General features: G+C 37.4%; 1 protein-coding gene across 1 annotated transcript in view; it reads right to left on the reverse strand.

Annotated features, from left to right (window-relative positions):
* Positions 1-17,666, reverse strand: part of CNTNAP5 (contactin associated protein like 5) — a 288,117-nt gene that overhangs the window by 45,766 nt on the left and 224,685 nt on the right. The window contains exons 14-17 of the mRNA XM_027636681.1: positions 12,864-13,020; positions 4,048-4,175; positions 3,619-3,789; positions 1,345-1,563 (exon numbers count right to left, since the gene is read on the reverse strand). Of these exons, the coding sequence (XP_027492482.1) occupies positions 1,345-1,563; positions 3,619-3,789; positions 4,048-4,175; positions 12,864-13,020 (675 nt within the window). The remainder of the gene's footprint in view (positions 1-1,344; positions 1,564-3,618; positions 3,790-4,047; positions 4,176-12,863; positions 13,021-17,666) is intronic.

A 17,666-nucleotide genomic window follows, 5' to 3' on the forward strand; every position in this document is an offset into this window, starting at 1 on the left:
CGATGGGACCTTTTCTGCACAGCTGTTACCCATCCACTCAACTCCCAAACATTGCAAAAGTCTATCCAGTCACTAAATCTCCAGTTTTTCTAGCTGGAAACAGTAACTTGGCTAAAATTCTCTGACATTTCTAAGGTGTCTAGCAGCCCAACCCTATTGCCTTCAGGCCTGGCCTCCCACAGAACATGCTCTTAGGATCAAAGTAGCATTTAAAAAACAAGTGATTAGCAGCATGCTTCATACCAGAAAACAGAAACCTTGCATTGTGGCAGTCTTAAACCTCCCTTCTGTGAGTTCTTCAGTGAGCTCCTCTCCAGCTGAGTCTAGCAGAGATCATTTTAGGGAGTATAAATCAACTGCTATGTGGGAAGGACTCCTGACATTGATGCAGCTGTATCTATTTATTACAGATTAATTCTTTGCATTCAGAGCCCAGTAATTACTGCACACATACACAATAAAAAGCTCAAATAAATACCCTGAAATCTACTTAAATCAAAGCGTGTGAATACACAAGTAAACTATATTAAAATGAATTGACAGATTGAGGTTTGCTACAGTATTTCAGCTAAGTAAGAGACTCCATTTTAAGGAAGGAATTGGTAGTTACCTGAATGGCTCTGGATAAGATGTGAGATACAGCCCACTCCATCACTGAGCAGATTACTCAGAAAGACAGTGTTTGAATATGAAAAAGAGAGGATTCCCCTTGTAATCCATGATCATATTATCAAACAAAAGCTAGTTCCAAACCAGATTTCTTTTGCACAGGTGATAGGGAAACAAAATATATGCAGAGATGTTTTTCTCTTTTAATTTTTTTTTTCTCCTTTGAAAGATCACTTCTAGGTAAACACCTGTGTTTGCTTTGACTCTGTTCATAGTTCTCTCAGTCATGGACTCAGTAGCCAAATAAGGGTTTCGGTAGGCACATTTGAAGGACCAGACTTTGAAGACCATACTTTCAATCAGGCTTTGCCCCAGAAATTTTTATGACAAATTCGTGACTTTTACATTGTGTTTAAAGAGAGAGATCTCATTTTCTACAGCAAATTACACAGCCAGTACTGCACAAGAAGGAAGACTGTAAATTCTTTGGCAATAAATACCTTTCAAGTATTTGACCCTAAAAATACCATAAAGTATAATACGCTTAAACTATGGTTAGTGCTTTGAGTGTAAACGCAGTTGTTTGGGCTTACTTTGTGTTGCCTATGAAGGAACGGAAGAGAAAGCAAAATTAGGTCACCACATACAGGGTCAAAGGTGAGACAACAGCATTCATTACCAAGGTATGGACACAGAAATACTGTTGATACCCACGGAAACCCTTATGATCCCTACCTACAAACAACTGGCTGTTGAGCTGCAAGCGAAAGTGCCCCTCAGTAGGTGCCTCCAGGACCTTCTTGGGGAGGCTGTCCACCTGGAGAGACGTTTGCTTGAGGTTCCTCTCTGCTCGGATGTAGTGCCACTGGTTGTCATTCAGGGGGCTGGGAGACTGCACAGTGGCTTCTGTGGGGCCATTCCCGACATCTATGGAGAAGGTGATCTCTTTGGGGGCTGGAACAGATAAACAGATGTGAAGAGGAGGTGAAGGTCTGATTTAAATTGTGGTTTTGACATCAAGAAATCTTACATAAATATAGGGTTCATTAACTTTTATGTCAGCAAAGAGTACAGGATCATTTACCTCCCATCTCCTACACAGCAGTTTATACATAAATTTAAGCCTGCAGCCTCACTGTTTGATCTCTGCTTTGATTATGCCTGGCTGTGGGTACACATCTTTTTTTGTCATAACAGTTACTGTGCTCTAGAAATGGAAGTTCTCTTTATGAAGCAAAAGCGACAAATGTTGCACAAAAGTCACACAATGGTACCAAAAGATTTTGGACAAAAAAATGCTAAGATGGGAGAAAGGACGAAGAATCTCTTTCCAACTAAATCTTTCAAACTGTATGTACTTAACAATTACATAACTTGGCTGCATATGGTAGGAGAGAATCCTACAAGCATTTGTTTGCCTAAGTCTGACTCAAGAAGCAAGAAAAAATAGATGAGCAAACCTAGATCACTGGTGATCCTAAACCAAATTTGTATATATAACACATGTCTAGAGATAATAAGGCACCTAGAAACAGGACAATAGTTGAAAAACAAACCACATAATGGAGTCTACTGTGCTCTACTGGAAGCCTGAAGGAGGCTAGAACTTTTTAACATTCTGGCTACTGATTATTTTTCCTCTTCCTAAAATGCTAAATGCACCACGAGACCAAGAATCAGGTCCACAGATCACAAAACCAGAAGGTTGTAGGTAGACTGAATTTCATAAAAAACCTGTTATTTCAAGCCTCAAAAATTGGATAGGTCTAGTTTTGGAAGCTGCTTCTTAGATAGTTAAGATAGGAAACGCTCCATAGGGATAGACAAAGATCAATTCAGAGCCTCTGCATCTGCTAAAGAGCCGTTTCCTTTAGAAGCAGCTGGTCTGTAGAGCTTCCTTGGTACAAGGCCTTTAGGCTGCAAATTCCATCTGGCACGAGGAAGCACAGCATCAAACTACTGGTGAGAAGCCCAAGTTTAAAAGATTTTTCCCAAACTTTTAAATAACTCATTTCTCTAGGAGTACAGATTCAACACAAATCCAGAAACTTTCACTAAACAATCTTAGTTTACAGTATTTGTTACATTTGATGCCATTTTTACTTCTATATCCCTGAGAATGAACCACAGTACACTGAAGTACAACCAAATTGGACTTTGATGTGCAATTAACAGTAAATCATACCTCATTACCTTGTGATAATGCACCATGACATTTACCATTGGTTTAATGAATCGAAGGGCCTTAGGGCCCTGTTTTATTAATTTTTATGTTGGGGTTATTATAAGCATATTATCAAATGCATAGCACTCAGTTTGTTTTCCCTAAGCTTGACAGAATTTGGAATACAGAAGTCATATTTCATGTCAAAGCCACAGTACTCTTTTATCACTGATAAATATTTGAAGTTGTCAGAACAGGAGTGAGGCAAAATCTCACTAATTAAATTTCCTGCTATTCTCCTTTATATGCTGAGTAGCAGTTACATTGCACTCACTATATTTTCAAGTATTCAAGACTCATTACAACTGTGACTGTCTTATCTTGCATTAGTGTCCTGTCCTTCATAAACTCTCACCTTGTAGCTGTACTATACACACTCAGTTCCTCTGAAATTCTAGGACTGCATCAGGCTGGGTATGTTACTGATACACGAATAAAAGTAACCATCAGAATGGTTGTATTAACTTTTTCAACTTTCAACTAAAATTACAGCCTATGGGTACATCTAACCAGTAATTTTTTTCTCTAAAGAGCAAAACAATAAATATAAATGTTGAAAAAACTACATTCCTACACTTGTTTAAGAAAGATAAACATAACAAGGTTAAGCATAATGACCAAAGCTATACAGGGAAACTCTTGACAGGAGTGATAGACAAGTCTAGATTAATGAGTCTTTATGTCTCCATCTTATCCTCTTCAGGCATCTCAAGACAGCAGAAAATATGCCCTTGCACTTGTCAAATTGGGTAAATACCCCAAGATTTCTTAACGGTGAAACTTACAGCTTATTTCAATTCGTATGAAGTCTTTAATCCCAAGGTTTTCCAAGAATACCCCAGAGACGGCAGTAGTTTTGAAGAAGAAGGAGATGTCTGCACTAAACTCGGCGTGGAATGTGGGGAAGTGCAGATAGGAGGCCTCTGTGTTGAAGGAAGCAGCGTTCCAGAACTGTCCTGCAAACACAACCCCCTTCTCTATAGTTAATTGGCACAGGACAGCAGCTGTAAACTGCATGTGGAAAGCCACCTTTCATCAAAGAAATAAGTTTAAAAACAAGAAAAAGATAACTACCAAAAAAACCCAAAAAACCAACCAACCAAAAACAAACAAACACACCCCCCCCCAACAAAAAACAAACAAACAAAAAAAACAAACTAAAGGAAAGAGAGAACATTCTGTACCTATGGAAATTGAGAAGAGCTAGTACTCACTGTCTCCATAGCAACGCAAAGGGCCGATTTTCCAAGCAGCCTCAGAATTTGATCTGTTTGTGTCAGTGATCACTATCTGAGTTACAGGCAAATGGTCTTTGAAAGTAAGGAGGCCGGTATCATTTGTCCTGGATTATAATATACAAACAGAAAGAGGTAGATTAACCACAGACAAAACCCTCAGCATTCCTTACGCAAGGCAGCATTTAAAAGACGTTTACTGAAAGACAAAAGATCTTTTGCAGAATTACCTGGGAGAATGATGACCAGTACACACTATTTAAGACATATACATTCATATGTATGTTCTGTCCTCATATGCAGTAATGACCACTGGACACTATTTGGATACATGATTCTGTCTGGGATGGCTGTAAATGTGCTTCAGCTGTGCAGAAAGACTGTGAAGCCAAAGCAGAATGCTGCCATGTTGACCAATGGGCATTTATGTAAACTAGGCTCTACTGGGTTTTCTCAGCAGGATGAATTTAATGTGCATCAGGCATAAGTCCAAATTTTCATTTCTGTAAGTAAAGTTAGCTGGAGACAGATAACAGCATTTATTCTGGCTTTATGCTTTACCCAAGCAGGAAGAGGACAGGCGATGCCTGATCTAGCACACTTAGCACAGGGCAGCCAGACAGCTACTGATCCAACTTCAAGATGGCTGGGAGATGACTGACTCTGCACACTGCAAAACCGGCTGAATTGGCAGAGGGAGTTTTGACTGAATCAGTCCTTTGTATTATGTGCCAGTGGAAATTTTCGTTCACCAACTGAAATACTGAATGCTGATTTACTACAATGTCAAACTTCTCTTGTTTGCTTAGCTGAGCTTATTCTTCAGCTCCAACTAACTTACCCATGGCTACTAGAAAGGAAGAGAAAAGAAAGAAAGATTCCTAAAGGATAATTTCTTTGTTTTCACCCTGAGTGTGCTGGAAAAATTGTTGCCCCCAAAATGCAGCGTGGTGCTTCATAGCAGCCCTCAGGTCCTTAAGCTGATCCAGTGGCTTTGACTCTGGCAGGGTGTACAGGTGTGCATTCATCCCACTGTACTTCATGAACTCAGCTGAGTCCCTCAGGCACCCAACCCTGACCTTACTAGAGCAGAACTGCCCTTTTGAGGTATTTCTTTATCGATTGACAATAGAGAGGTGAGTGCTACTGAATGTCATCTCCATAGTGTTGTTTTTTTCTTCTCCTAGCTTCTTTTCTCAAGGTTAAGGTATCCTGTACATCTGGGCACATGAACATGGCACAGCATCCTTCACAGAACCAAATCTCAATAGTTTTAGAGGAAGGAAAGATCTCTACCTCTGTATGGCCCAGATCACCTCTCTGCTCAGAGGTGAAAGACTTCATGCTATACGTGGGGATGGTAACAATGACCATATCCAAAATACCAGTAATCCAAACCTGCTCTTCCAGGCAGGTGTGACACAATGCCTCAGGAAACAGGTATCACTTTTTGAGTGATACTACTGTCAGAGAGTCTGACATTCCAGGCAGGATTCCAGACTTGCCTATATCCTGCTTGTAATGCCAACTTCCACAAACATACCTCTAGGTGTAGTTCCAGTTATGGGAAAGGACACAGACTTCAGCAAAGAAATAATAATCAGGATGAACACTGCAGCTGTGCTCTGTCACACAACCTTGGATGTTTGCTTGGCTAAGTGCTCTCCTCCGATTAACGTTTGAAAAAAACAGAAGTATTTTGATCTTTTTTTATAAGGGCTGCATACATTGCATTGTTTTTCATTGTTTCTAGTTGCATGCAGCACAACTAATTGTCTCATAATGCCAAGGGGAAAAGGAGAGGTACCCTCTCTGACCCTAACATTTTCATCTTACTTCAGTGGGTGTCTGACATGCAAATAACTACAGGCAAAGTGCAGTAAGATGAAATTCCCAGGCACCAGGAAGAGTGATGCCTTCGATACAGACACAGAAGGAAAACTACCATGTAGAAATCAAAAGTATGTGGTCTCCAAATCTCTTCACGGCAGACTCTCAGTAGCACACTCCTATAGCTTATTCTATCAATATTTGAAAGTTAGTGTAAATGCTCTCAAAGTATTATGAAATAGATGTAACAAAAGTTGAACTATTTGAGTATTTCTTAGGAAAGAATGTAACTAAGCTGGCATTTACGTTTTTAAAATAAACTTTTCAAAAATCACAAAATATCTAGGGAGACCTTCTGCAAATTTATTTTAATTCAAAATATAGTGCAGTCTTTTTACTAGCTATGATCAGGATTAAAATAAAAATCAGTATCTTCCTACAACTAGCACTGAAAATATCTACAAAAAACCATGAAATGATGACATTTTAAAGATATCTATTCCACATCTCTAAAAACTGCATTGCTTATTAGATATTCTGTTATACTGCATGAAGTTCCTTTATATCAAATTTTATGATTGAGTTTTTATTAGTTATATGCCAGTGTCACAGCAAACTTTAGTAGCGTAGCTCAACGGTGAGAGAGAAAAATATTCTAGAACTAATAAAAATCTTCCCTTCTTTGTTAACGCCTTGAAAACTCAATCAAGCTTCTCTTCAAGCTCAAATAGCACATTTTATATGTTTTATTCTTTCACACATGGAAAAAATCCCCTCATATAATGATACTTATTTTCATACAAGCAGCCACTGAAATAAAACCTATCAGGAAAATATTCTGTCCTTCAGAGAATGTACCAGCTACAGGAAGAACATATGTATTGTTGCAGTTAATTATTATTATTTCATGGTAGAAAATTAAGTTTTTATTGAAAAGTCAACACCTACAATGTTTCAGTTAAGAAAAGCAGATAAGAAAGTTGAAGACACTGTGAATGTTTCAAATTCCTGGTATTTTTTAAGTTGAACTTATTTTAGACTCCTCTTACAAAGCACCACGATTCCTTTTCTCTATGTGGTACACTATGGCAGCCTCTCAAAAGAAATGCATTATTCCTGAGAGAGGAGCAGAAGAGCTTCATGTACCTGCACAATAACTTCCTGGAGGCACTGCTGTGGCACTACAAAATACAAATATACCAGGGCCTGGACAAAACGTTTGGAATTTTTGCCTGAAGGGGGCTTGGGGATCACTTTTAATGTACTATGATTTTCAAATAAAATTGCTATTTTCTGATAGAAAGCATCTACACTATGATGTGCACATACATGATTTTGTCTTTTAAACAAAAATAAAACCTTGTTAGATTAATCATTTTTGTGTTTGTTCCCAGAGCTCCTTTTTACTTATATGTATTTTAATTTAGCAGTTAACACACACTTAAAAACAGATTATATTTGCTTTTCCACAGCTGCTTCTCGGGTTAACCAAACCCACCACTTTATTTCTGTTCATGTGTTTCACATAGCACTCTGTGACCACTTCCACCAAGTACATCCTTTGCATCACACTGTGTCCTGCTTCTCAGTATTGAGAACTATAGGAGGGTAGTTCCCTTGAGGAACATCCTTGCGGGGTGATGTTCCTTGGCCAGGAATGTAAATTAAGTCCTGATTTCACAAAAATCAAGCCAGGTTCAATCACTTCCGTCAAAGGAGTGCTGTACGCACAGAAAATGGTATAAATAAATTAATAAACTTGAGAAGTAGACCTCCTGCTTATCTGACTTGGCACTCAATTTGGCACAAATTCAGATGAAAATCTGAAGGTTTTTGAAGGTGGAAAGAACCCTCAATGAACAGATATTTCTCTGAGCTCTTAACATAAAGGATAGTATCAATTTGTACTTCCCACAAGCAAATCCCAAACAAAACAAATCTAATAATGCCTTTTAAATTAAATCACTGAAATTTTTTTATTTATGGGTATTAAATAAAGTTGGATGTCATTTGTTTACCCATGTCTGAAGATTAACGTCTGCATCTACCCAAAAGACTTCCTTAATAAGCTATGAGGCATGTTACACATCAAACAAATGCTCTATTTATGGGCTGATTTAAAAAAGAAAAAAAAAAATTTGCTGCAAGCACAGCAATGCTAAAGGTGATAATGTAGCAACTGGATATTTTAGGATGTAGTAAAGGTAGACTTACCTATAAATGACAAATAACTATTTTGATCATAACATTATGAAACTATTTTTCTTCTTCCTGGCTACCAATAAAAGCATGCTCAACAAACTCTTACTCTATGGTGTCCTAACAGTGTGAGCCATCATAAATTGCTAATCTCCAGGTAGCCATTTCCATATTTTTTTCTAACAGATGGTAGAACAGTGGTGCCATTAAATATAATTTATTCTCATATTATCCCCTATTGGTACGTTTTCCTCTTGTACATTAATGAAAACTCTAGTGGGAACAGAGCCTCAGTAGTCAGATATTCAGTACAGATTTTCATGACTACCACACATTTGGGGAATGGAATCAGCAGATGGCAATGAAGTGCATAAGGGATGGGCCTGTGAAACAGGCTTCCATCAAAAAAAGTTTTGGGGCCTGTGCAGGACATACCATTAATAATCCAAAGCAATAAATTTTAATTGCTATGTTATCCATGATCTGTATAACAGGTGTAACAGTTGAAGGCAAGATGCATTGCCTATATTTGGCTGAATTAGAGAAGAGGTACAGAGTTTGGTAATGATAGTAAAGAACTGATTCCTGACACCTCAGGGTCCTGCTACAGTCAGCTCTCTGCAGGCAGCTCTTTTCATTTGTTCACAAATGCAGTCATGACAGTAGATATCCAAGACAGCTCTATACAGGCCAGGTCACCTCTGGCAGGGTTTATTTATGAGCTCACAGGCTCTGTGGAGTTGCCTGCATTGCTTCTGGGGGAATGGATTCAGTGTGGGATAGTGGCTGAGTAAACAAAACCTGTCAAATGTGAGCTTGTCAGGGTTTCTCTGCCCTGCTCTCCTCAGCCCTTCCAATTTTAGCATCCTGGCTCTGGCACAGCTTTGTACAAATATAGCTCATCCAAACAAAACTTCGTTCATTTCCATGTGGCTTTGCTCCTCCTCATACAAGGCTGGATATGTTCAGTATATCTCTGCAAGACAAACTGTGTTTGACAATAGCAGTATCCATCTTCCCTTTTGTTCCCCTCCTTTTCATGTCCTGTGGTTTCCTTACTCCATGGAGTGCCCCAAAGACATGATAAAGAGGTGAGCACGGAAATGGCAAAGGCTTAGTTCCCCAGTGAAGGAGACTATTCTGGAAGATAAAAGGACACTCCTACAGTTTGAATAGGAAGACTGGAGAATAGAAATAAAAGATGGCCAATCAGCTACTCACTGGAATTAACAGCCCACCACACTTTGCTGAGAAGCCAGAGCTTCTGTACAAAATGAGTTCCAGAGATGCCTCTCTTTCTATACAAAATAAAAAGCTGTGAAGTTCTCCAAATTCACAAGGTTTCCAGGTGATGACTGGCTTCACTAAATTTTTTTCATTTGAAGTGGAAATTGGATTCTAGAGAGACCAAACCAGAAACGGACTTCAGGACAGTCATACATCACCATGGTATGGAAGAGTTTCCTCCCATTTAAATGCAAGGTGGTGGTGAGCAGCAGGGCTTTAACTGCCAAGGCAAGAGAACTTTGCTTGAGATGGAAGAAAACCTGGGAGAGGTTTAAGAATCCAAACAATCTCATTATAACACTACCCTGTCTGTATTTCAGTAATGCTTTATCCTTTAGATCAGTTTAACACATTTCCCCAGTTATGCCTGCATCAAGAATGCATCCTCTGTTTGAAAGAGGGTATGTGTTTTGAAATAAAATTGCAAATCTGCCTCATCTATACACAACTTGTCTCAACAGTTAACTATTCTCAGTGTGGGGGAGGAGGAAGAAAGAAAAATAAAACATTTTATGAACTAGATTTAGCTTCAGCATGAAGCCACTGGATCTCTATGAATGTTCCCAGCCACTAGCAAGTTTTTTCAACAGTCAGAAATTTCTCTTTTTTTTTTTTTTGAAGCATGCATAAACTACAGTCAAAGAGCGTTTGACACCTTTCCAGGTCCCTTGCTTGGTTCAAAAACTTAAGGTGGCAACTTATGCCTCTGCTTCCTCATCAGAGATCTTCTCCCATTCTCTGGTAAATACCATGAAGATGCTCCACTATCCTGCAGTGACAGAATTAGCTGTAATCATACTACAGAGCTTGGAAGTATAATGGGGAGCTGGATAGAAGAAGATACTTATCAGTATAATGGTTTAATAAGAACAAAGGTGAAAAACACAAAAGCCTTCCCCATAGAGCACTTTTAATTATACATTCCTGTTCATCTGGCCAGGGGACTAACTTGTTGTCAAGTAAGAGCCCAAAAATAGCAGCAGGCTCAGGTGTCTGCTCAGATATCATTTAAAAGTCAGCATGCCTAGAAGTACATATTGTGTGCTGCCAAACACCTGGTTCAGGACTTTGTCAGGTCTGCCTTCCATTGTTTATGATTTCTTTGCTGCTCTGAGAAATTAGTAGCTCCTTCTATACCTAAGATTTAGTCTATGGAAAGCAAATCAAAGCAAAATTTTAGGCCTGTCTCCTCTTCAGAAGGACGTTCCAACTATTCTAGAGAGTTCCTACCTTGGAGCAGCATGATTTATCTAAAAGAGTAAAAATGATTTTCTGGTTTTCCACTCTGCAGCACCCATTTTATTTCATGCTGAGGCAAATAAATGCATCTATTGCTGTCTTGCTCCTTCCACTATAATGTATAGCAAGTTAAAGTCACAGTTCAGATCTCAGCAGGTTTCAGGTTTTAATGCTCGTTATATATCAGGGGGTCAGTGTTCTAGCAGGGAAACACAAAAGCAATCTTCAAGAGGCATGAAATTTCTTATGTTTAGAAACTCTTCATAAAGGTCAGAGGTTTTTCAGCTTTTAAAAAGACAACCTGCAATTTAGAATGCTACCAAAGTAAAAATTTCTCATGGATTAAACACCAAAACAACTGAACCTCCAAACCAACAAACAGTAGGCAGTTTAGCAGAGGAGACTTCTGAGCATATTCTGCTATTATCATGGAATTAGGAGAAACAAGTAGCTCTGTGAGCTGCCAAGCTAATGACGCATGATTTCCAACATCTCCCTCCCATGAGGGTTTTCCAAAATCTAATAGAAGTGTACGCTTCCTTAACTTCTTTCTTGTGCATTTTAATTGGCTTTTTCCCCTCAGCCTGGCATAAATTTTCATAAAATGTGTAATTTGTAATACTTTCGAGATTTCTCTTTCTCTCTTCAAGATGTTTGAAATCATTGGGTGTGGGGTTAAAATGGAGATAAACACCCATAGCATAACGTGTTTGGGTCTCATTTCCTGAGGAGACTTAGCTGAAACATTATAAAACTGCATTTAGCTTTCACCTTGCATTGGTTTGTATGACCTAATGGTGCAGTCCTGCAATCACAGACTGCAATCTAAATGTCTGCCAGCATAACACCCTGTTCTACTTGGGAAGTAGCTCACTGAAAAATGGAATGTGGATTATGAAATGAGCCAAGCACTAGTAAAAACAGATGCTCTTGATGCTCATGTGTAAACCTTGTCAAAAGCGCATCTGATAAACAAACATTAAAGAAAAGATAGATTAACATGCACAGCCAGCCTATTCTATACAAATCACATGCATAAGCCAACGTTTACATAAACATCTTCCTGAAGAAATCCCCTTACAGTTATAATTTTTGAAAACGAATCGTGACCCCAGGAAAATAAATGGTCCAGGCAAATACTCACACTGTCTGGAAATCAAGCAACCAAAAAAACCCAACACTTACAGTGACAAGTAATTTCTGATTTTATTTTTTTTGTATTTCAGGACTCTTTACAGTTCCTTTCTGCTCATTTTAAGTGAAGGTTTCACGGGGATAATTTGGACACTATTTCAAACACAGTAGCCTATGACAGTAAGACATTTCTTGTCTACTTCTGTTATTCATAATTTCTGAACTACTCAAGGTTAAAATATCTTTTTTTCAGAGAAAGGACAACAGCTCCTATCAGTGAGTGGTCCAAAAGTAAGTGAATGAGAGTTTTCACATCAGTGTTTCAAATTGCACTTCCAACAACACTCATCTGGCATTTCAGTCCCCTCAAACACAATTAGGAATTAATTAGAAAGTTCACCAACTATCTCTTGGTGGTTGGAGTTCTCTGAAGGTGCAGAGAATGAGAGAAGATTGTGAGGTGGCTTTCCCAAATTCATGCAGCATCAGAGCACACCTAAAGTCAAAAGCCAGGGAAGGCTTTGAATATTCATACTGGAACTAAAACTTCCTATGGAAACTAAACCAAAGCCTACAGAAGCCAAAGCAAGTCTTATTATTGACTTTAAAAAGCTTGGGATCCAATGTAAAAAAACATTAAGGCACATACAGATATACTGTCTCTTAGAAAAAATACTGTTCTTTTCAACAGTACATATTTCTTGTTTAGCTGTACCTGACTTTTGCTGTCTATACTTGAATTTTCTCCTCTGATATATGCCCGTGAACCAATCTCCCAGAACCTTTATTCATGTAATGCTCCAACTGAATAAAAATTTTTAAACAAATACAGTTACCGGATTCAGCATTCAACGAGAAATATTTTTTTGAAGACCACCCATTCCAGCAACATGCTTCAGCCAGATATCTTGGTTTTGGTTTAAAAAAGAAATTTAAGATGAAATCAGAAGTCAAAATTCTAGTTTGACTTTCATTCTTGTCTGATTATACTCAAGCAATTCAATCTTCCTGAACTGTGAATCAGGAAAGGATTTAACCCTTCCTTTCCTACTTCCTATCACCAGCTCTTCATACAGATACTGCCATTTACATGTTAAAATTATTACCATTCTTCTCTATCTGCGTCACAGTTGCAAAAATATCTCATATCCAGACAACTTTCTTCCAGTCCACATGCACATTGTTGAATGCCCGGAAGAGATCCTCCCCAGTAAAGATGCTTTTCATTGGCACGGCCAACCCACCAAGCAAATGGCATTCCATCTGGATGAAGGGGAAAAACCGGGGAAAAAGAGAGAAAGAGAGAGAAAGAGAACTTGATAAGCAAACCAGATTCTCCTGAGAATGAAAAAGAGAGTGAAGGTGAACATGTTGGATAATACCAAAAGAAAAGATGCAAACTACAAAGTAATCAACCATAAACTTTGCCCAAGTTCCATTTTATGGAATACATGTTGGGAAAGCAGCAGTTGTACTGTAATCTCATTTGGAGGAGCAGATATTTTCCCCATAGGGCTCGTGTGCTAATCATATATGAGAACCTTGGTGCCTTTCAGCTGCAAAGACTTTTGATGTGCAAACCCATCATCACTGTCTGCATCATCTGTGTCCAGTGTTTCTGTGTGACACTGGGGGGAGATCTGATCACTGATGGAATCTGAAAACAATTCTCCTGCCACGACTCACACTGGGCAGCTGTGTTGTACCATGTAGTATTGGCCAAGGACCTCTTGTAGAGTCATCAAGTTTTGTAGAAGACGTTAGCTCTTAGACTAGAATTTCTTACCTTATATATAAAGAACAAAAATCTTCAGAAATAATGCACAAACCGATCTATTACTATACGTTCCTCTCAAAACCAAGACCAAAATTTCTATCAGTTTCCAAGGGAGTAGGACTATTGTTCTCCAAGGGCAGAATTTGTAAATGCAAAGCTCCAAAAGATATTAAACAAGGTAGGACATAAGTGGGAAAAAGTATTTCCCTGCTTGAGAATCAATTTATCTCCGTGAAGTTATTTTCTACCAACAGGAGCTCTAAGATCTATGCATTTATACAAACAGAGATATTTTTTTTTTAAATTTCAGAATCTGTAATGCATCAAGAATTAAGTATAGTCAGATACAGTAAGCAGAATCAGATGTAATGAAAGTCACAGATTACCATTTTCTAAGACTGAGTTTGTCTTCCAGCTCAGATAACTTTTTCATTGACTTCTTAATCCTTAAATCAAGAAATGTAATCAGTTATACTTAAGGTAGATGGCAAAATTTAGCAAAATTGACATATCAAGACTTTTTGATCAGAGCAGCTTGGAAAATTGAACTGCACTGCTAATGTAGAAAGATGCATCATTTTATTCTTCCACTTTACTAACATTGTTACTAAGGAGTATTTCTCCTTATACAAAGCAAGAAAGACTAAAATATGAAATGCAATCATGGTTAACTGCAGAGTGTAAGGGACTAATTAAAATGAGTTTCAGAATTACTTGGCAAAATTAATTCATGTTTATTTTCCTTCTAAGCTTAGACTACTGAACTGTAAATTCATGAAAAAAGGAAAATAAAAATAGGAAGAGCAACTGCATCCTCATGATACCAACGATTAAGACATGATGAATTTGACCAATACCCAGAGGTACTCATTAGAAAAACACAATTCAAGAACATCTAAGGATTCATCTTACAAAAATGTACACTCTCATTTTAAGTCTCATATTATTATCAACACATGATTTCTTTCTTTTCTATTCAACTGATTTTTGTACAGAAGTTGATTGTTGCAAACAGTGAAACAGTTTTATACTACATTACTGGGAAATTACTTGGTAAAGCTTGGAATAGTAATGTTAATTGAATAAAAGGGTGATTTGTCTAGGAGTAGAAATAGATATTATACAGAAGTGCTTAATCTAATTTTAAAACTGTCCATTATGAAAAAAAAATATTTAGATAAAGATAAATATTTCAGGCCAATAGCAAATAATGGCATTCATTAATCAAATGCAATATGTGTCAGATTCTTTTGGCAGAAGTCATTATACACTTAAACATAACAGTGAAATAAGCAATCATTCACATAAATTAAGAATAAGCAGTTTTCTGACGTCTTTTTCAGATCTGTTGTTATTTGTTTTATTGAGCAATACCAAACAAACACATGCACATTCTGATTTATGATATAGACTGGGGAAGTGGTAGCAGAACCACAGTTTGAGTAATTTACAAGGAAATTAAATACAGTGCTAAAAAATAGAGCATTCAACATTATAAGGAACAGTCTTAGATTGTCAAGGGAATAGACTATAAAAAACCAGTGTCTTTTCCAAAATTCTATTTATTATGCAGAGTTCTGCCACCCTATTATCAAGATGAGTAAATTTTTCTCCATAACTAGTCCCTTCGAAATCAATTGTATTATTAAGGAATATTATGCCCTGATTCTTCAAAACGCTTTCCAACATGCTTAGTTTTTTAACACAAGAGAAATCACAGAGGTATTCAGAAAAGCTCTTAAATCTAAGGTACTACAGCAACTTGCACAGTTTAGGAATTCTGAAACATATATTGTATGTCATATACCTGTAATGTTGAAGCAAAGCAATACTTCACTAGCAATGCCAATTAATCTATCTCTGATTTCTTTCCAGAAGTTTACTCTGTAATACCTGGGCAGAGTTGGAGGACATCTTGCACTGAGATTGAATTTAGCCAACTTCTGTTGATTAAGATTCTTTCTTATTAGCCTGTATATTCTTTGCAGTAACTTCACTTCAGTAATTATGGTATTATCATTTTTTCAAAGCATTATCAATTCTCCACCACCTCAAAATGAATTAATTCCCTATATGTGATGAAGCCACAGACCAAATCAATGACATTAATCAAGGATTTAACTTGACTCCATAACCTTATGGTTACATAAGTCAGTAAAATGCTGCTTAAAAATTTCTAAGCTAAAAAGTCTACTAATAAGAAGCACTACTAATTCTTTTTGAGACTGGAAGTGGCACTTAGTGCCATAGTCTGGTATCTATGGCAGTAGTGGATCAAGGGTTGGACTTGATGATCTCAGAGGTCCTTTCCAACCTGGTTGATTCTATGATTCTATGATTCATTCAGTGCTTACATTGTACCTAAAAATACATTATTTAGAAAAAAAGTTGTCAAAAGCCTACTGTGCAAATAAAAGTATTCTTTTTAATATATTTTTGTCTATTTATAACAGTAAAAAAACTCCTATAAATTTTTTTTAGGGTTGCCTTTGAACTCCATACTATGATTTTGAAGGAGAACATGTGGGAAAAAAAATCTCAAACCAAGCAAAACGAACAAGCCCAAAGTGACTTAATTCACCAGTAACAGAACAGAGACCAGTTTCTTTTAAGTGATTTCCTTCTGTAGTGCTTAAGCTGCCTTTGATATGTTTTAATTTTGATAAAAAAATCTTTAAGAAAGGCATTTTTTTTTGTTTTATTTTCTGCAGAGGAAAATAACATTTTGAGTAATTATATTGTCTGGAAACCTCTGCGAACAGCTGTGATATTTATACTACTCTTTTTACCATAATTTAATATCATATGGAATAAAAAAAGTAAACAGGCACACTGAATACTGTATCAAAACAAATACTGCTACTCATTCACACTGCCAGGCAGATTGCAGAAAGTAAGGTTTTGGCACAGGTCTTCTGAAAGGAAAGAATAAGGGGTATCATCTTCAGCTGATCATCCTTATGTTTTCCTCTACCTGTCTCCATAGGCTGGTTCTTTGTGGTCTAATCAACAGCTGTATACGTGTATCCAAAGAGCCAAGACTCTGAAAACCCTGACATATACAATACTGCCATATATACAGACAAGAACTCTGTGTCCATCATGCAAGGCACAGAGAGTAAGCTCCTCCCAGATGTCAGTTGTTCAGCAGATCCCCAGTACCTACTCTGTCAATGTGCTTAACTAAACTGTTCATTGTTAGCTCTCTGTATGAAATCTGTTCCAGCAGAAGCAAGGTTGGCACAGACTGTACAGTTAACAAGCACAGAGGCTGAGCACTACGAAGAGGAGAGCAGACATGTGAAATTGGTTACCAAAGATCCTTTGAAGGAGATGCAGATTGAGATCAAATTCACCTGCATTGCGTATCTGCCTCTTCCAGTGACAAGAATGGCTGAACACATATTTGGTGTCCTTCTACCAGCTTACAACAAAATATCTGTCTTCTTAAATCTCCCTCTTGCTGACAGTTCTCTCATTTTCTGTATTAGGAGACATTGACACTGCTAGAAATACAAGTTATTTTTAAAGGGTTAAGGATTGTTCAGGTTTTAAATGCCAAAGAATATTTTTCAAAAAGTATTTGTATAGGCACTCAGAAGCTGGAGGAGACACAGAAACAGCATATTCCAGAAACATTTAGGACTATATCACTATATGTATAAATTCCAAGCAACTTTTATGAACTCAGTTTGCCTTTATATAGGCAGAAATTCTTAGTATTGACTTTTATGTTTATACAGCATGAGTTAAACAAAAGCCATGCATTTTTAAAAGTACTATGTTTAAAATATTTGTCAAGATTTGTCTGCATCATTTTCCAGGTCGTTCTTGCTATCACAACAAACAAAAAATCGGGAAAAAATTTATGGAAATATAACTAGATAAACTGGATCCCGTGTTATACTCCTGTGCTCTATAAACCTAAAGTCTGACACAGCATTTATATACCCCTAACACAGCCAAGGTTTTTGGGGTACCCAAGTTACTGAAACAGGTCAGTTAAATGTCTTTTTCACCACCACATCAAGTCAATTTATTTGCATTTGTCTATTGAAACACTGAAACCGCACTGTACTGAAACAACATTCTCTTGGCAATCTTCATGCTCTTTTTTTCCTTCCAAATTCAA

The sequence above is a fragment of the Corapipo altera genome, unplaced genomic scaffold (assembly GCF_003945725.1).
Source record: "Corapipo altera isolate COAL_440 unplaced genomic scaffold, ASM394572v1 45, whole genome shotgun sequence".
Classification (NCBI taxonomy): Eukaryota; Metazoa; Chordata; class Aves; order Passeriformes; family Pipridae; genus Corapipo; species Corapipo altera.